The sequence below is a fragment of the Pleurodeles waltl genome, chromosome 8 (genome assembly GCF_031143425.1).
Source record: "Pleurodeles waltl isolate 20211129_DDA chromosome 8, aPleWal1.hap1.20221129, whole genome shotgun sequence".
NCBI lineage: Eukaryota > Metazoa > Chordata > Amphibia > Caudata > Salamandridae > Pleurodeles > Pleurodeles waltl.
The window spans coordinates 1,541,028,908-1,541,050,473 of NC_090447.1; the positions used below are offsets into that span (position 1 = coordinate 1,541,028,908).

Sequence of the window (21,566 nt, forward strand, 5' to 3'; positions counted from 1 at the left end):
AGGTACTCACAAGTTACTGGTGCACCACACACTGTCACCAGAACCAGCAGGTGAGTGAGGGCGGGTTTGAGGTCTGTATTCACAAGTTAGCCGTGCACCACACACTGTCACCAGAACCAGCAGGTGAGTGAGGGCGGGTTTGAGGTAGGTATTCACAAGTTACTGGTGCACCACACACTGTCACCAGAACCAGCTGTGAGTGAGGGAGGGTTTGAGGTCTGTATTCACAAGTTAGCCGTGCACCACACACTGTCACCAGAACCAGCAGGTGAGCGAGGGCAGGTTTGAGGTCTGTATTCACAAGCTACTGGTGCATCACACACTGTCACTAGAACCAGCTGTGAGTGAGGGTGGGTTTGAGGTCTGTATTCACAAGCTACTGGTGCACCAGTTCACTGTCACCAGAACCAGCAGGTGAGTGAGGGAAGGTTGGAGATCTGTATTCACAAATTAGCTGTGCACCACACATTGTCACCAGGACCAGCCAGTGAGCGAGGGCAGGTTTGAGGTCTGTATTCACAAGTTACTGGTGCACCACACACTGTCACCAGAACCTGCTGTGAGTGAGGGTGGGTTTGAGGTCTGTATTCACAAGTTAGCCATGCACCACACACTGTCACCAGAACCAGCAGGTGATTGAGGGCGGGTTTGAGGTCTGTATTCACAAGTTACTGGTGCACCACACACTGTCACCAGAACCAGCAGTTAGTGAGGGCAGGTTTGAGGTCTGTATTCACAAGCTACTGGTGCATCACACACTGTCACTAGAACCAGCTGTGAGTGAGGGCGGGTTTGAGGTCTGTATTCACAAGCTACTTGTGCACCAGTTCACTGTCACCAGAACCAGCAGGTGAGTGAGGGAAGGTTGGAGATCTGTATTCACAAATTAGCTGTGCACCACACATTGTCACCAGGACCAGCCAGTGAGCGAGGGCAGGTTTGAGGTTTGTATTCACAAGTTACTGGTGCGCCACACACTGTCACCAGAACCAGCAGGTGATTGAGGGCGGGTTTGAGGTCTGTATTCACAAGTTACTGGTGCACCACACACTGTCACCAGAACCAGCAGTGAGTGAGGGCGGGTTTGAGGTCTGTATTCACAAGTAACTGGTGCACCACACACTGTCACCAGAACCAGCAGGTGATTGAGGGCGGGTTTGAGGTCTGTATTCACAAGTTACTGGTGCACCACACACTGTCACCAGAACCAGCAGTGAGTGAGGGCGGGTTTGAGGTCTGTATTCACAAGTAACTGGTGCATCACACACTGTCACCAGAACCAGCAGGTGATTGAGGGCGGGTTTGAGGTCTGTATTCACAAGTTACTGGTGCATCACACACTGTCACCAGAACCAGCAGTGAGTGAGGGCAGGTTTGAGGTCTGTATTCACAAGTAACTGGTGCACCACACACTGTCACCAGAACCAGCAGTGAGTGAGGGCGGGTTTGAGGTCTGTATTCACAAGTTACTGGTGCACCACACACTGTCACCAGAACCAGCAGTTAGTGAGGGCAGGTTTGAGGTCTGTATTCACAAGTAACTGGTGCACCACACACTGTCACCAGAACCAGCAGTGAGTGAGGGCAGGTTTGAGGTCTGTATTCACAAGTTACTGGTGCACCACACACTGTCACCAGAACCAGCAGGTGAGTGAGGGCAGGTTTGAGGTTTGTATTCACAAGTAACTGGTGCACCACACACTGTCACCAGAACCAGCAGGTGAGTGAGGGCGGGTTTGAGGTCTGTATTCACAAGTAACTGGTGCACCACACACTGTCACCAGAACCAGCAGGTGATTGAGGGCGGGTTTGAGGTCTGTATTCACAAGTAACTGGTGCACCACACACTGTCACCAGAACCAGCAGTGAGTGAGGGCAGGTTTGAGGTCTGTATTCACAAGTAACTGGTGCACCACACACTGTCACCAGAACCAGCAGGTGATTGAGGGCGGGTTTGAGGTCTGTATTCACAAGTAACTGGTGCACCACACACTGTCACCAAAACCTGCTGTGAGTGAGGGCAGGTTTGAGGTCTGTATTCACAAGTAACTGGTGCACCACACACTGTCACCAGAACCAGCAGTTAGTGAGGGCAGGTTTGAGGTCTGTATTCACAAGTAACTGGTGCACCACACACTGTCACCAGAACCAGCAGGTGATTGAGGGCGGGTTTGAGGTCTGTATTCACAAGTAACTGGTGCACCACACACTGTCACCAGAACCAGCAGTGAGTGAGGGCAGGTTTGAGGTCTGTATTCACAAGTTACTGGTGCACCACACACTGTCACCAGAACCAGCAGGTGAGTGAGGGCAGGTTTGAGGTCTGTATTCACAAGTTACTGGTGCACCACACACTGTCACCAGAACCAGCAGGTGATTGAGGGCGGGTTTGAGGTCTGTATTCACAAGTTACTGGTGCACCACACACTGTCACCAGAACCAGCAGTGAGTGAGGGCAGGTTTGAGGTCTGTATTCACAAGTTACTGGTGCACCACACACTGTCACCAGAACCAGCAGTGAGTGAGGGCGGGTTTGAGGTCTGTATTCACAAGTAACTGGTGCACCACACACTGTCACCAGAACCAGCAGTTAGTGAGGGCAGGTTTGAGGTCTGTATTCACAAGTAACTGGTGCACCACACACTGTCACCAGAACCAGCAGTGAGTGAGGGCGGGTTTGAGGTCTGTATTCACAAGTAACTGGTGCACCACACACTGTCACCAGAACCAGCAGGTGATTGAGGGCGGGTTTGAGGTCTGTATTCACAAGTAACTGGTGCACCACACACTGTCACCAGAACCAGCAGTGAGTGAGGGCAGGTTTGAGGTCTGTATTCACAAGTTACTGGTGCACCACACACTGTCACCAGAACCAGCAGTGAGTGAGGGCAGGTTTGAGGTCTGTATTCAGCCATTCCTGCCACCCTTGAATTGTAGAACATTGTGGGAGATGCAGCTGGGACCAGCGAGTGCTCCCAGAAGTTAGGTAAACGTCTCTAAAACTTCTGTTTCACTGATCCACTTCTCATTCTTTCCAGATCACAAGGTTAAAAATTGACCGCAACCCTTTTGCAAAAGGATTTCGGGACTCTGGAAGGAACAGGTAAACATCTGGAGCCTTTGCAGCCAGTAATTTGTTTTATTGTTGTCCTTGAAGGTTTGATGGTCAGCTTAAAAACCCAAGAGCAGCTTTACTATGCAATAGCCCCTGTAAAACTGGCAGAGGCTCCTGGGAGACTCAAATGCCATACAGTGCTCTCTGTTTCTGTCTGCCTGCCTGTCTATCTGCCTGTCTTCTTGCCTGTCTATCTACCTACCTGTCTTCTTGCCTGTGTATCTATCTGCCGGTCAAGCTATCTGCCTGTCTTCTTGCCTGTCTATTTATCTATCTGCCTGCATGCCTACCTATCTATCTGTCTCTCTTCTTTCCTGTCTATCTACCTGCCTGTCTTTTTACCCGTCTGCCTAACTATCTGCTTGTCTTTTTGCCTGTCTATCTGCCTGTCTGCCTATCTATGTGCCCTTCTTTTTGCCTGTCTATCTATCTGCCTCTCTTCTTGCCTGTCTTTTTGCCTGCCTGCCTGTCTACCTAGCTGCTTGTCTTTTTGCCTGTCTATCTATCTGCCTGTCTTTTTGCCTGTCTATCTATCTGCCTCTCTTCTTGCCTGTCTTTTTGCCTGTCTACCTATCCGCCTCTATTCTTGCCTATCTATCTACCTGCCTGCCTTTTTACCCGTCTGCCTGTCTAACTATCTGCCTGTCTTTTTCCCTGTCTGCCTGTCTTTGTGCCTGTCTATTTATCTGCCTGTCCTTTTTGCCTGTCCTTTTGCCGCTTGCCTGTCCAGCTCTCACGCCTGTCTCCCCCCTCCTCCCTGGAGGGTTCCCTGGGGGGCTCCACAGATTGGAGTTTGTAGGTTTGCCTGGTGATCCTCGCAGAGGTTCAGCATCCTTCAGAAGCTCTTTCACTTGTTGCTATCACAAGAGCTCCCTGTCCAGAGCTCGCTCTCTCCGCCTCCGGACGCCATCTTGAAGTGTCTGCTCCTCACTTCACAACATGTTTGGGTGCAGAAGAACTCAAGCCTCAGTGGAAAGGTGGACGAGCAGGGTTACTGCTCACTGTCAGCACAGAAGGACTTAACTGACAGCTCTCACCAAAACAGACAATGGCTGACTAAATGAAACTTTTAAGCACAATATCATGTGTTTAGTAAACTGCTTTCTGATAAGTGCTGCTAACGAATCCTCCACTGGAATACAAAAACCTGCCTTCTTCTGTGCACAGTCGCCCCCCTGAAATCTGGGGTGCACTCAGTCTAGTGGGAAAGGCGGTGAAAGGCTGGGTCACCTGGGGCGGATTACAGAAAACGCCCCTGAGGTGTGACAGGCGTACCTGCCCCGCTTTGTGCACCCCGGGGCACTTTGGTGTTACAGATGGGGCCGCAGACGCTGGTGCGGCACGTTCTGTAATGTTATTGGCGCTGTGCATACGTAGCACAAGCGCTATCATGTGAGAGCATTGCCTCATTTACTTGTGGGCAATGCCCTACGCAAGTGAGGGAATCACTTTGACTCTGACCCGCGCTGTATTACGGACATGGCTGCAGAGGCAAACATGCCCTCAGTGTGCTTTACAAAGGTAGCGTATTGTCAGTGTGCCCCCTGAGGGCAGCCTTATTGAGGGGTGCAAAAGACTCCCCTGGATCCCCAGACATCCTCCTGTGGGTGGGTGCAGTCACTCACTGCGACGCATCAGTGCTTAGTGTTTCACTTGAATGCACTGAACTCAGGGCAGCGCAGGTTTTCAGCTGCTGGGAGGGCAGCGCGTACGTCAAAATAGGGTGATCTTTCCCTGTTTGTGCCTGGCGCACACCTCTTTAAAAAACAGGAATGAGCTCACTATTGGTAACACAGGCCCAGGTCAAGAGAGTATCCCAAGATGCAGTACGGGTAGACGCAGATTAGCAAAAGTCTAAGTCAACGCAGCACAGCGACTATGTTGCGTGAGAGGGAGAGAGCATGACTGGGCCGTACCTGCAAAGACAGGACTCTATCCTGCTCGTTTGCACCACACTGCAAAGGTGTCTGCATGAGGGTTTGTACAGTGAAAAGTGCTGTGCCTAGGCAAACTTTACAACTCTTCCTACCTTGGATTTGTGCTGTAGAGTGCAGAACACATGCAGAGTGAGTAAAGTTAGGACTAATTAGAGCATTTCTCGTTTTTAATGCCTGTAGCCAAGTGCTGTTATTTTTGGGCCAAAGCCCTGTCTGCTATTGTTAGTAAATAGGGTTTCATGCCAAAAACCATGGGTGGTAGCAGTGGAACGCCCATGTACCACCCGTGGACCACCCCCTTGACGCAGAGCAACGCAAAACAGAGCTTCACCCTGTTTTGTGTTACTTTTTCTTACAAACCAATACAAATACCAAATTTTGTTGGCTTGTAAATCCCAAAAAGCATTTTGCTTCGGGTCTGCATTAAAAAGAAAGTGATGTTAAACTTTGATAATCTTGGCCGTAGTCTTACACACTAGCAGCGACTGTAAGGTGAAGCGCCATGAATCCACTAAGGAGCTTAAAATACTTTGAAGAAAGCCTCCCTGAGCTGGCACCAGTGCCTGCGTGTATGATATACATGGCGACGAGAAGCCCCTCAAGGGTGTGTATGTGTCCTGTCGTGCTTCACCTACACGGTGGTGAATGTGGGTCCGAATACTAGCACCTGGGCCTGAGTGGGTGGTCGCTGGGGGTAAGCGCGGTGTCTACTGAACTTGCGGTCACGCCCACGGGAGTGGTTTAAAGGTTCCAATGCAGGAGGAGTCAACATGTAGAGAGACATGGGGTACCAAACTGAGGGATGGTGCTAAGTAGGGGGGGAAGGTTTACATGACTATGGGGTCCAGGACCCTAATCTATCAGCCCAGAGGTTGGGGCGGTGGTTTGGAGGAGCACACAGCCATATCACCCTGCTCAGGACCCCCCTAGACTGCCCCTTGTGAGATTTCATATTATGATCCCCACCTTACAAAGTTATGGCTTTGTCCATTTTGGCCACACCCAGGTGGAGTAGTCATATTTGTGGAGGGTCGATGAGAGGATAACTGTGTCATTTCCAATCTTCTTAAACACTGCTTTAGTTTTTCTGGAGATATTGGGGACATTTTACTTTCAGAAGTTTGAATGATTTTACATTTTTCTATCTTTCAAAGTTTCACATTTTGTAGGTTTTATGTCTCAGGTGCTTCCACGATGCAATCCCCATCGCCTGGCTGCTTTTAAGCTTCCAGAAATCAGTTTTAAAAATTATTTTTGGCTTCCCCACAAGTTCCAGTTTGTTTGTTCCACCTCAGTTATCCTTAGCTAAACCGCCCAGATGCCCTTCCTGAGCATACATGGAGCATAATAGGACAGAGTATTTTCTGGTCACGTGTCTGAAAGTTCCAGTTATGCTGCATGAGTGGGTGACCACAAGCTCTGCCTTCAATGGGTTTTTCTCTCACACTAGATGAGGTTGGCCTGTATCCCAATCTTGCTGCCATCTGGGCACCGCTCCCTCCATATCCTACATCTGTGCTTGCAATGACGGTGTACAGCACCGAGGGGAGGACCCATGTGGAACCCATTACCTGCGGAGATATGTCCATCTTTTTCCATTTTTCAGACAATGAAATCATTTGATTTACAGCCCATCATTAAAGCTTTATAGCAGTGGAAAAACAGACCAAGATAAAAAGATTCAACCAACTGTGTTTACCTTTTATTGGGAAGACTTGATTAAAACATGGCTGGTAATGAAGCCTCCCTAATGTTTGGTTTCCTCCATAAACGCAGGGGCAGAGGTCACGCTTGTGGTTGGGGGCAAACATCGTACTCATGGCAGTCTCACTCAAACAAAGGGATTTTTTGGGGAAAGAGAGGAACGTTTCCCAAAATCTGGGAACAATTACATGCACGAGTAATGTTCAAATGCTCAAGAGCAGCACGCGGACGTGATTTCTCTTTAGTAATCTTTGTTTGAGGTTTTTCCAACTCGGAGAAAACTCACAGAACCATTTGGGGTTCCTCCCACCAGGCAGCCAGAGAAGTATGTCCTTTATGTTCATTGACCAAGTTTTTTCTTATTGAGTTCTGCTTTTTAGGGCCATGTACGGTGACTTGGTAGGGTCATAATCATTATTTTCACAGTTCTATTTATGTCTCACGGGGCTCAGGATAAAAGCCGACTGCATTATGCGCCTAACACACTGTAGGCTTAGCACTGTGTAGGTGAACCCTCGCCAGAGTCAGAAGGTGCTAGAAGACCCCATAAATGTCCAAGCTACAACCATTTGTGTGGGACATTTGATCCTCAAAGGGTAGGGAATTCTTTTATTTTTTCACTGAGGTACAATTGGACTCAGAATGAAAAATTCACAGATGTGAAAACATTTTTCACTAACAATTTTCCTTTGTGACTCAAGCTTGTTAAATCTAGAGTTATAATTTTCACTGATAATCTGTTTCATAAAAATTCGACTTTGTGGGTCAACATTTACAGGAATATTTCTCGATGATTTAAATTTTGCACTGAATAAATGTTACTTCCAAATTTCAGATGATTCAGATAGAAACAAATACAAAATCATTCAAATTATATGGATTGCTTGTTTTAAAGTTATTTTTAATATTTTAGCACCTTGGTGAAATGCTACAAATCACCCTTTGGTGGCCTCAGAGGGCATGAGTGAGGGCAAATATAAACATTAGTGGGATCCGAGTACATTAGGGTGAGGGCACGTATATACATTAGTGGGATCAGGGTCCATTAGTGTGAGGGCACATATAAACATTAGTGGGACCAGTGTACATTAGGGTGAGGGCACATAGAAACATTAGTGGGATCAGAGTATATTAGGGTGAGGGCACGTATAAACGTTAGTGGGATCAGAGTACATGAGGGTGAGTGCACATATAAACATTAGTGGGGTCAGGGTACCTTAGAGTGAGGGCACATATAAACATTAGTGGGATCAGAGTACATTAGGGTGAGGGAACGTATAAACGTTAGTGGGATCGAAGCACATTAGAGTGAGGTAACGTATAAACATTAGTGGGATCGAAGCACATTAGAGTGAGGGCACGTATAAACATTAGTGGGATCAGAGTACATTAGGGTGAGAGCACATATAAACATTAGTGAGTCCCCAGAGTACATTAGGGTGTGGACACATATAAACATTAGTGGATTCAAGCTACATTAGGGTGAAAGCGCATATAAACATTAGTGGGATCAGGGTACATTAGGGAGAGAGCACATATAAACATTAGTGGGATCAGGGTACATTAGGGAGAGAGCACATATAAACATTAGTGGGATCAGAGTACATTAGGGTGAGGGCACGTATAAACATTAGTGGGATCAGAGTACATTAGGGTGAGGAAACGTATAAACGTTAGTGGGATCGAAGCACATTAGAGTGAGGGAACGTATAAACATTAGTGGGATCGAAGCACATTAGAGTGAGGGCACGTATAAACATTAGTGGGTCCCCAGAGTACATTAGGGTGTGGACACATATGAACATTAGTGGATTCATGCTACATTAGGGTGAGAGCACATATAAACATTAGTGGGATCAGGGTACATTAGGGAAGAGCACATATCAACATTAGTGTGATCAGAGTACAATAGGGTACGAGCACATATAAACATTAGTGGGATTAGAGTACATTAGGGTGAGGGCACGTATAAAAAATAGTGGGATCAGAGTACATTAGGGTGAGGGAATGTATAAACATTAGCGAATCAGAGTACATTAGGGTGAGAGCACATATAAACATTAGTGAGTCCCCAGAGTACACTAGGGAGTGGACACATATAAACATTAGTGGGATCAGAGTACATTAGGGTGAAGGCACATATAAACATTAGTTGGTCCTCAGAGTACATTAGGGTGAGAGCACATATAACCATTAGTGAGCACTCAGGGTACATTAGGGTGAGGGCAGTTATAAACATTAGTGGAATGGGTGTACATTAGGGTGAGGGAACGTATAAACATTAGTGGGACCAGAGTAAATTAGGGTGAAGGCACATATAAACATTAGTCGGTCCTCAGAGTACATTAGGGTGAGAGCACATATAACCATTAGTGAGCACTCAGGGTACATTAGGGTGAGGGCAGGTATAAACATTAGTGAGCACTCAGGTTACATTAGGGTGAGGGCAGGTATAAACATTAGTGGGATCAAATCAAATCAAATCAAATCATGAACATTTATAAAGCGCGCTACTCACCCGTGCGGGTCTCAAGGCGCTAGGGGGAGGGGGTTACTGCTGCTCGAAGAGCCAGGTCTTGAATAGTCTCTGGAAAGCAGAGTGGTCCTGGGTGGTCCTGAGGATGGTGGGGAGGGAGTTCCATGTCTTGGCCGCCAGGTAGGAGAAGGACCTCCCACCCGCCGTGGTGCGGCAGATGCGAGGGACGGCGGCAAGAGCGAGGTTGGCGGAGCGAAGAGGACGGGTGGGTGTGTAGAAGCTGAGGCGGCGGTTGATGTATTCGGGTCCCTTGTTGTGGAGGGCTTTGTGTGCGTGGGTGAGGAGTCGGAAGGTGATCCTTTTGTTGACGGGAAGCCAGTGCAGGTGTCTCAGGTGGGCGGAGATGTGGCTGTTGCGGGGTATGTTGAGGATGAGGCGGGCAGAGGCGTTTTGAATTCGTTGCAGACTTTTCTGGAGTTTAGCGGTGGTTCCTGCATATAGGGTGTTGCCGTAGTCCAGGCGGCTCGTGACGAGGGCGTGGGTCACGTTCTTTCTGGTGTTGGCGGGGATCCAACGGAAGATCGGACCCCTCTGGATCAGAGTACATTAGGGTGAGAGAACATATAAATATTAGTGGGATCAGCGTACATTAGGGTGAGGGTAAATATAAACATCAGTAAGATCAGAGTATTTTAAGGTGAGGGCACATATAAACATTAGATGGATCAGAGTACATTAGTGTGAAGGAACATATAAAGATTAGTGAGCACGCAGAGCACATAAGTGTGACAGTACATATAAACATTAGTGGGGTCGGAGTACATTAGGGTGAGGGCAGATATAATCATTAGTGGGATCAGGGTACATTAGGGTGAGAGCACATATAAACATTAGTGGGATCAGAGTACATTAGTGTGAGGGCCCATATAACGATTAGAGGGCATACAGAGTACGTTAGAGTAAGGGCACATATATAATATTACAGGGCACGCAGAGTACATTAGGGTAAGGGCACATATAAACATGAGTGGGATCAGAGTACATTAGAGTGAGAGCACACATCAACATTAGTGGGATCAGAGTACATTAGGGTGTGGGCAGGTATAAAGAGTAGTGGGATCAGAGTCCATTAGAGTGAGGACACATATAAATATTAGTGGGATCCGAGTACATTAGGGTGAGGGCACATATAAACATTAGTGGGATCAAGCTACATTAGGGTGAGAGCATAATGTAAACATTAGTGGGATCAGGGTATATTAGGGTGAGAGCACATATAAACATTAGAGGGTGCTCAGAGTACAATAGGGTGAGAGCACATATAAACATTAGTGGGATCAGAGTACATTAGGGCGAGGGCACATATAAACATTAGTGGGATCAAGCTACATTAGGGTGAAAGCACATGTAAACATTAGTGGGATCAGGGTACATTAGGGTGACGACACATATAAACATTAGTCGGTCCTCAGAGTACATTAGGGTGAGAGCACATATAACCATTAGTGAGCACTCAGGGTACATTAGCGTGAGGGCACATATAAACATTAGTGGGATCAGCGTACATTAGGGTGAGGGCACGTATAAACATTAGTGGGATCAGAGTACATTAGGGTGAGGGAACGTATAAACATTAGTGGGATCTGAGTACATTAGGGTGAAGGCACATATAAACATTGGTCGGTCCTCAGAGTACATTAGGGTGAGAGCACATATAACCATTAGTGAGCACTCAGGGTACATTAGGGTGAGGGAAGGTATAAACATTAGTGAGCACTCAGGTTACATTAGGGTGAGGGCAGGTATAAACATTGGTGGGATCAGAGTACATTAGTGTGAGAGCACATATAAAATTAGTGGAATCAGAGTACATTAGGGTGAGAGCACATATAAACATTAGTGGGATCAGCGTACATTAGGGTGAAGACACATATAAACATTAGTAAGATCAGAGTATTTTAAGGTGAGGGCACATATAAACATTAGATGGATCAGAGTACATTAGGGTGAGAGCACATATAAACATTAGTGGGATCAGAGTACATTAGTGTGAGGGCACATATAACGATTAGAGGGCATACAGAGTACGTTAGTGTAAGGGCACATATAAACATGAGTGGGATCAGAGTAGATTAGAGTGAGAGCACACATCAACATTAGTGGGATCAGAGTACATTAGGGTGTGGGCAAGTATAAAGAGTAGTGGGATAAGAGTCCATTAGTGTGAGGACACAGATAAATATTAGTGGGATCAGAGTACATTAGGGTGAGGGCACATATAAACATTAGTGGGATCAAGCTACATTAGGGTGAGAGCACATGTAAACATTAGTGGGATCAGGGTACATTAGGGTGAGAGCACATATAAACATTAGAGGGCGCTCAGAGTACATTAGGGTGAGAGCACGTATAAACATTAGTGGGATCAGAGTACATTAGTGTGACGGCACATATAAACATTAGTGGGATCAGAGAACATTAGGGTGAGGGCACATATAAACATTAGTGAGCACTCAGGGTACATTAGGGTGAGGGCAGGTATAAACATTAGCGAGCACTCAGGATACATTAGGCTGAGGGCCGGTATAAGCATTAGTGGGATCAGAGTACATTAGGGTGTGGGCAGGTATAAACATTAGTGGGATCAGAGTACATTAGGATGAGAGCACATATAAACATTAGTTGGATCAAGGTACATTAGGGTGAGAGCACACATAAACATTAGTGGGCGCTCAGAGTACATATGGGTGAAAGCACATATAAACATTAGTGGGATCAGAGTACATTAGGGTGAGGGCGTAAGTAAATATTAGCGGGATTAGAGTACATTAGGGTGAGGGCACATATAAACATTAGTAAGATCAGAGTACATTAGTGTGAGGGCACATATAAAGATTAGGGGGCACTCAGAGTACAAAAGGTCGTGGGCACATATAAAGATTGGTGGGCATGCAGAGTACGTTAGTGTGAGGGCATATATACACATTACCGGGCACGCAGAGTACATTAAGGTGAAGGCACATATAAACATTAGTGGGATCAGAGTACATTAGAGTGAGAGCACAGATAAACATTAGTGGGATCAGAGAACATTAGGGTGTGGGCAGGTATAAACATGAGTGGGATCAGAGTACATTAGTGTGAGGGCACATATAAACATCAGTGGGATCAGAGTACATTAGGATGAGAGCACATATAAACATTAATGGGATCAGGGATCATTAGGGTGAGAGCACATATAAACATTAGTGGACGTTCAGAGTACATTAGTGTGAGGGCACATATAAACATTAGTGGGATCAGAGTACATTAGGGTGAGAGCACATATAAACATTAGTGGGATCAGAGAACATTAGGGTGAGAGCACATATAAACATTAGTGTGCACTCAAGGTACATTAGGGTGAGGGCAGATATAAACATTAGCAAGCACTCAGGGTACATTAGGGTGTGGGCAGGTATAAACATTAGTGGGATCAGTGTACATTAGGGTAAGGGCAGGAATAAACATCAGTGGTATCAGAGTACATTAGGGTAAGGGCATGTATAAACATTATTGGAATCAGAGTACATGAGGATGAGGGCACATATAGACATTAGGGGGATCAGGGTACATTAGGGTGAGGGCACATATAAACATCAGTGGGATAAGGGTACAGTAGGGTAAGGGCATGTATAAACATTATTGGAATCAGAGTACATGAGGATGAGGGCACATTTAGACATTAGTGGGATCAGAGTACATTAGGGTAAGGGCAGGAATAAACATTAGTGGGATCAGTGTACATTAGGGTAAGGGCAGGAATAAACATCAGTGGTATCAGAGTACATTAGGGTAAGGGCATGTATAAACATTATTGGAATCAGAGTACATGAGGATGAGGGCACATATAGACATTAGGGGGATCAGGGTACATTAGGGTGAGGGCACATATAAACATCAGTGGGATCAGGGTACAGTAGGGTGAGGGCACATGTAAACATCAGTGGGATCAGGGTACATTAGGGTGAGAGCACATATAAACATTAGAGGGCGCTCAGAGTACATTAGGGTGAGGGCACGTATAAACCTTAGTGGGATAAGGGTCCATTAGTGTGAGGGCACGAATAAACATTAGTGTGATCAGCGTACATTAGGGTGAGGGCACACATGAACATATAAACATTAGTGGACAGCAGGTTAGTACTTTCCAAAAACTGACATTGTAAGATCGAGATCGACTACAGGGAGGGTGGGCTGAAGATGCCCTCCAAGGAATATGTCACAGAAGATGGGACGCTCTAATGGAACAGAACTCTAGAGGCCCAGGGTGAAGGTGGCTTATTGGTTTTAGGTGTCTGACCAGCTAGTGCTTGGAGGACCAACAGACGAGGAATGTCTTACGGACGACTGGCTCATCCTACCTCTGTTGAATAAGTCAGCCTTTAAAGATTTTCAGAATATGACAGAGTTGTTCTGAAGTCTCAGTTGCCCTTCTAAGGATCTCTTGAGGGTTGACTGATGAACATGAAAGGTTCAACCATCACATCATTGGTATCTGTTCAGAGGGAGGGCAGGCATGCGATATGGGCTAGCAGGCCTGAGGGTTCAAGCCGAGGACGGACTGTCTTGTGAGGTAGCTCGATAAAGGACCACCGGGCATCTTATGTACTAGAAGCTGCACTCCAAAAGGGTCCAACACTCTCCTCTAATGTTGGAATACCCTTATTTCTCAGAGATGTGGGCTACCAAGGAGTTGTGGACCCCCTTTTTCTTTCAACTAAGATAAATAGAACTACAGCAGAATATTGGTAAGATCATCATTAGTCCATCTTAATACTGAAAAATGAAAAGATCTTCATATCACGGTTGGGTTTTGAAAGACACGTTGAGTCCAGTCCGTAAATTCAATAGATATTTTATTGTGACATATGGAAAGAAGAACAACAGCCAACACGTGTTTCTCCCCCTAGCGGTATGCACACCTGGGGCTTTCCCAAGGCTGCAAAAGAATACAAATGTTAATCAGAAGACCTCTGTTAGGAGAAAGAAAGAAAATGAAACGTTGAAGCTGTCATCCAGAGTGCCTGAAAGAAAAGTCATTCAAGTTTTTCAGAAAGTCAGTTGTCGCCATAAGACATGCTTGTCTTTCGGAAAACCCCCAAAAGAGGGAAGAGCGTGAAAGCGATATGGGATTAATTAGTAAGTGCTGGCAAGTGAATAGAAGGGATGTGGACATTTATTCTAGAAGGGAAAGAACAAACTATTCAGCAAGAAGATAGACGCAATCAGGGTCACCCGCGAGTGTTAAACTGGAAAGTAAAAACCCCAGGGTGAATCGATATAATCTCCACCCTGTTTGAATATTATTCTACTATTTTTCCAAGACAAATAAGTGTAGAAGAGTGACAAAAAAGAGTAATAAATGATGTAATAAAATGAGAAATGGTTGCGGTGATACTCCAAAGAGAGTTTGTATCGACGAGGCTCCATCCGTGCAATATTGAGCCGAATTCATACGGTCCCTATTCGTCTGTTCTTAAGCATATATCCATTTTTGAAAGTTCCTTATCATATATTGTTGGTCAAAAGAGCATATCTGTACTGAAAATGTACGAAGATCACATATGTTTCCCCCATCCCCATATGTCGTTGATACGATTCATGAGTAATATATCAGTGGACACTAATTTTATACAAATTGTGACAATACAATATCCTCAAAAAGAGATTGCTCCTAGTTACATTTTATCAAAGGAGATGCAATCAAATATCGCATCAGCAAATAACATGTATCTTGAGAGGAGGGAAAAGGAACAATGACCCTTTAACGTGTTTTTTTCAATTACACTACTAAAACAATAGTATCTGTAATGAACCTGACGTATGCTACGTATCACTTAGTTAGCTAATTCGCGGTACTACAAGAGTTATGTCTCGACAAACATGTTATATCGCGATTCATTTGTAGTCAAAAGACTGTTGAAAAAAGAAAGTTGCAGGTAAGAAGTGAAAATAGCTTCAGTTACGTAGGTCCTGATGAAGCGTCAATGGATCCGGATGGACCAATAGACGCGACACATGTCAACCATATCACAGAGGTTCTTTTTAATGTTTAGGACACTCTACTATATTTAATTACTCTTTGAAAGGTTTTTGAGCATAATCCTCTACTTTACTTTCAAAACTATGGGGGTCATTCTGACCCCGGCGGCCAGGGTCGGCGGGGCACCGCCAACAAGCTGGCGGTGCCCCGCAGGGCATTCTGACCGCGGTGGTTTGGCTGCGGTCAGAAGAGGAAAACCGGCGGTCTCCCGCCGGTTTTCCGCTGCCCACATGAATCCTCCATGGCGGCGCAGCTTGCTGCGCCGCCATGGGGATTCAGACACCCCATACCGCCATCCTGTTCCTGGCGGTTCGCCCGCCAGGAACAGGATGGCGGTATGGGGTGTCGTGGGGCCCCTGGGGGCCCCTGCAGTGCCCATGCCGATGGCATGGCACTGCAGGGGCCCCCGTAAGAGGGCCCCACAAAGAATTTCAGTGTCTGCTTTGCAGACACTGAAATTCGCGATGGGTGCAACTGCACCCGTCGCACCTTCCCACTCCGCCGGCTCCATTCGGAGCCGGCTTCCTCGTGGGAAGGGTGTTTCCCACTGGGTTGGCGGGCGGCCTTTTGGCGGTCGCCCGCCAGCCCAGTGGGAAACCCAGAATAACCGCAGCGGTCTTCTGACCGCGGTGCGGTATTCTGGAGGGGGGAACTCTGGCGGGCGGCCTCCGCCGCCCGCCAGGGTTAGAATCACCCCCTATGTTTTTAACCTTGGTCTTCATCCTTGCTATATTAGACTGATTAAATGATGGAGTTTAACGGATGAATAACCAATTTTAAACCTCTTTCTTTGTTTTTGGTGGTGACTCACAGCACCCTTATTTTGCAGTTGAACTTTTCAGTCACTATCTTATTAATTCGGCTGAGAGCCCCCACTTCGGGGTGCCCACTAGGCATTGCAGCGCCGGCCTAGCGAGGAGCTATTCCCGATGATGATGCTAATCATCCAGAGTGATGCTTGAGGGTTCTCGCTCCTGAGATTACAGGTCTTCCCTGTTTTCATTTTCCATTTTTTCCCTTGGAACAGTGTACCTTTATTTAGTTACTATTGTTGGGAGATTGTACACAGGACCATCAATACTCCTGGTCCCTTATCTTTTGTTGTTAGCACCATTTCCAAATGCCCATCGCTTGACCTCTGACCTGTCTTTCTCTGTCTCCCCCCTTGCAGGACCGGGCTGGAGGCCATCATGGAGACGTATGCCTTCTGGAGGCCTCCCGTGCGCACCCTCACCTTCGAGGACTTCACCACCATGCAGAAGCAGCAAGGTGAGCTCCACCCCCAATCCTGCCAATATGGCCTCAAGGGAGGCTCCATCTTGTTTTGTCCTGTGTACATGGACCAGGCTGGTGAGGGCAGACATGCGGGCCCATGGCACTCGCAGGGGTATTAAACTTGAGGCGGGTGGGACAAGGACGCAGACTGGATGGAGCTTGGCTGACTAAGGTGTCACTTTCAGTCAGACATTAAGAGAGGCTAAGTCTGGGAAGTTCTAATTGATTATAGTTAATAGGGATGTACTGGACTTGTGCTCCAAAGACAACTCTACTGGCAGATACACACACCACAGAATATGGCTACTACCAAATATTCTCCACAGAAAGACTACCACCAAATACACACCACAGAAAGACTACCATCAGCTGCACACCACAGAAACACTACCACCAAATACACAGGACAGAAAGACTATCACCAAATACACAGGACAGAAAGACTATCACCAAATACACTCCGCAGAAACACTGCTACCAAATGCACACCATAGAAAGACTACCACCAGATGCACACCACAGAAACACTACCACCAAATACACACCACAGAAAGACTACCACCAGATGCACACCACAGAAACACTACCACTGAATACACAGCACAGAAAGACTACCACCAAATACACACCACAGAAACACTGCCACCAAATACACACCGCAGAAACACTGCCACCAAATGCACACCATAGAAAGACTACCACCAGATGCACACCACAGAAACACTACCACCAAATACACACCATAGAAAGAATACCACCAAATACACACCACAGAAACACTACCATCAAATACACAGCACAGAAAGACTATCACCAAAAACACACCACAGAAACACTGCCACCAAATACACAGGACAGAAAGACTATCACCAAATACACACCACAGCAATACTGCCACCAAATGCACACCACAGAAAGACTACCACCAGATGCACACCACAGAAACACTACCACCGAATACACACCACAGAAAGACTACCACCAGATGCACACCACAGAAACACTACTACTGAATACACAGCACAGAAACACTACCACCAAATACACACCACAGAAAGACTACCACCAAATACACACCACAGAAACACTACCACCAAATACACACCACAGAAAGACTATCACCAAATACACACCACAGAAACACTACCACCAAATACACACCACAGAAACACTACCACCATATGCACACCACAGAAACACTGCCACCAAATACACACCACAGAAACACTACCACCATATGCACACCACAGAAACACTGCCACCAAATACACACCACAGAAACACTGCCACCAAATGCACACCGCAGAAACACTATCACCAAATACACAGGGCAGAAAGACTATCACCAAATACACACCGCAGAAACACTGCTACCAAATGCACACCATAGAAAGACTACCAAAAGATGCACAGCACAGAAACACTTCCACCAAATACACACCACAGAAAGACTACCACCAAATGCACACCACAGAAACACTACCACCAAATACACACCACAGAAAGACTACCACCAAATACACACCACAGAAACACTACCACCAAATACACACCACAGAAAGACTATCACCAAATACACACCACAGAAACACTACCACCAAATACACACCACAGAAAGACTATCACCAAATACACACCGCAGAAACACTGCTACCAAATGCACACCACAGAAACACTACCACCAGATGCACACCACAGAAACACTACCACCAAATACACACCACAGAAAGACTACCACCAGATGCACACCACAGAAACACTACCACCGAATGCACAGAAAGACTACCACCAAATACACACCACAGAAACACTACCACCAAATACACACCACAGAAACACTGCCACCAAATGCACACTGCAGAAACACTATCACCAAATACACAGGACAGAAATACTATCACCAAATACACACCGCAGAAACACTGCCACCAAATGCACACCATAGAAAGACTACCACCAGATGCACACCACAGAAACACTACCACCGAATACACAGCACAGAAACACTACCACCAAATACACACCACAGAAAGACTACCACCAAATACACACCACAGAAACACTACCACCAGATACACAGCACAGAAACACTGCTACCAAATGCACACCGCAGAAACACTATCACCAAATACACACCACAAAAACATTACCACCAAATACACACCACAGAAACACTGCTACCAAATGCACACCGCAGAAACACTATCACCAAATACACACCACAGAAAGACTACCACCAGATGCACACTACAGAAAGACTACCACCAAATACACACCACAAACAGTGCTACTAAATAATTATCACAAAACATGACTACCAGGTACACACCACATAAATTCTACTATCAAATACACACCGCAGAAACACTGCCACCAAATGCTCACCATAGAAAGACTACCAAAAGATGCACAGCACAGAAACACTTCCACCAAATACACACCACAGAAAGACTACCACCAGATGCACACCACAGAAACACTACCACCGAATACACAGCACAGAAAGACTATCACCAAATACACACCGCAGAAACACTGCCACCAAATGCACACCATAGAAAGACTACCAAAAGATGCAAACACTACCACCAAATACACACCACAGAAAGACTACCACCAGATGCACACCACAGAAACACTACCACCGAATACACAGCACAGAAAGACTACCACCAAATACACACCACAGAAACACTACCACCAAATACACACCACAGAAACACTGCTACCAAATGCACACTGCAGAAACACTATTAGCAAATACACACCACAGAAAGACTACCACCAGATGCACACTAAAGAAAGACTACCACCAAATACACACCACAAACAGTGCTACTAAATAATTATCACAAAACACGACTGCCAGGTACACACCACATAAATACTACTATCAAATGCACACCACAGAAACGCTACTACCAGATACACACACAGAAATATTAACACCAAATATACACCACAAAACGGTGCTACTAGATACTCACCACAAACCACTAGTATCAAATAGGGGTCACAAAACATGACTACCTGGTACACAGCACATAATTATTACTATCAGAAGCACACCACAGAAACACAACCACCGGATACACACCACAGAAACACTACCACCAAATACACAGCATAGAAACACTAACACCAAACGCAAACCACAGAACAGTTCTACTGAGTACTCACCTCAAAACACTAGTACCAAAGGCACACCACAAAACACCACTACCAGATACACAACATTAATATTACTACCAGATACACACCACAGAAACACTACCACCAAATACATACCACAAAACAGTGCTATTGAATACTCACCACAAAACACTAGTACCAAATGCATACCACAAAACACCACTACCAGGTACACAACATTAATATTTTTATCAGAGACACACCACAGAAACACTACTGCCAGATTCACACCAAGGAAACATACCTACCAGATACAAATCACATAAACATTACTATCAGATACACACCACAGGAACACTGCTACCATTGGTATAAATTAATATGGTAAATCCTCATACATATTCTACAGGGATGTAGTATAGAATGCCGATCCTGAGAGAAAATGAGTGCAGTGTTGTATTTGAAAGAGCCCACGCGGAAGACTGGACAGCAAAGATGCTCTTAATGCAGAAGTGACCTTAGGGATCTCAATGCAGAAGTGATCTCACATATCTAAGTGCAGGAGTGATCTCAGGGACCTCAATGCAGAGGCGATCTCAGGAGAGTGAATGCAGAAGTGATCCTAGGCATCTCAATGCAGAAGTGATCTCATGGATATAAGTGCAGGAGTGATCTCGGGGACCTCAATGTAGAGGTGATCTCAGGAGAGTGAATGCAGAAGTAATCTTAGGGCTCTCAATGCAGAAGTGATCTCACAGATTTAAGTGCAGGAGTGATCTCAGGGATCTCAATGCACAGGCGATATCAGAAGAGATAATGCAGGAGTGATCTCAAGGATTTTTACACGTCATAGATGGGCAGAATTTGAATGCATGGTTACTATGAGTAAGAAATGGCTGCAGTAGTTCTAGTAAATCGTAGCCAAATTTTTCATTAGTTTTCAAACTATTAATGCAGAGGCGAGTTCAGGACAGTTGATGCAGAGGTGATCTAATAGCTATTAAGTGAGTGGTGATCTCCGGGATCTCAATGCAGAGGTGATCTCAGGGATTCCACTACAGAGGTGGCTTGAGGGCATCAATTCAGATGTGACCTCAGTGATTGCAATCTAGGGGTGATCTCGGGGATTGCAATGTAGGGGTGATCTCAGTGGATCACAATGCAGGGGTGATCTCAGTGGATCACAATGCATAGGTGATCTCAGAGATCACAATGCAGATGTGATCACAGTGATTGCAATTTAGGGTGATCTCGGAGATTGCAATGTAGGGGTGATCTCAGTGGATCACAATGCAGAGGTGATCTCAAGGATCACAATGCAGAAGTGATATCAGAACTGGCAATTCCAATGTGATCTGAAGGATCACAATCCAGAGGTGATTTGAGGGTTGACAAAGCAGATGTGATCTAAGAGAGATTAAAATGCAGAGATGATCTCAGGGATCTCAGTGCAGGAGTGATCTTGGGGATCTAAATGCAGGGATGATCTTGGTGCTGCCATTGCAGACTCTGTATGGCAAGAAAAAGCAGATGTGGTTTGTTGTTTTGGGTAGAGGTTGTGTACATCTGATACAGCGAGCAGCTGAATGACTGACTGAGTGCTTGTAAGTGATTGGGAGGTTTTATGAGTGGTTAAATTGTTTTTTGGGTGGCTGGAAGAGTGATTGAATGATTCATTGAGTGGCAAGTTTAGACATGAAGTCTACATTTATACCTAAAGTCTAACTTTAGACCTGAAGTCTGAGTTTAGAACTGAAGTCTATCTTTGGACCTGAAGTCTAAGTTCAGAACTTCATGTTTACGTTTAGCGTTGTGAATCACGCCCTATATGTATGGTTAATT

At 45.8% G+C, this 21,566-nt stretch overlaps 1 protein-coding gene across 1 annotated transcript in view; it reads left to right on the forward strand.

Annotated features, from left to right (window-relative positions):
• The window catches only part of TBX15 (T-box transcription factor 15), a 221,249-nt gene that overhangs the window by 195,178 nt on the left and 4,505 nt on the right, over nt 1–21,566 (forward strand). Inside the window, exons 6-7 of the mRNA XM_069203003.1 lie at nt 3,039–3,103; nt 16,489–16,586. Of these exons, the coding sequence (XP_069059104.1) occupies nt 3,039–3,103; nt 16,489–16,586 (163 nt within the window). The remainder of the gene's footprint in view (nt 1–3,038; nt 3,104–16,488; nt 16,587–21,566) is intronic.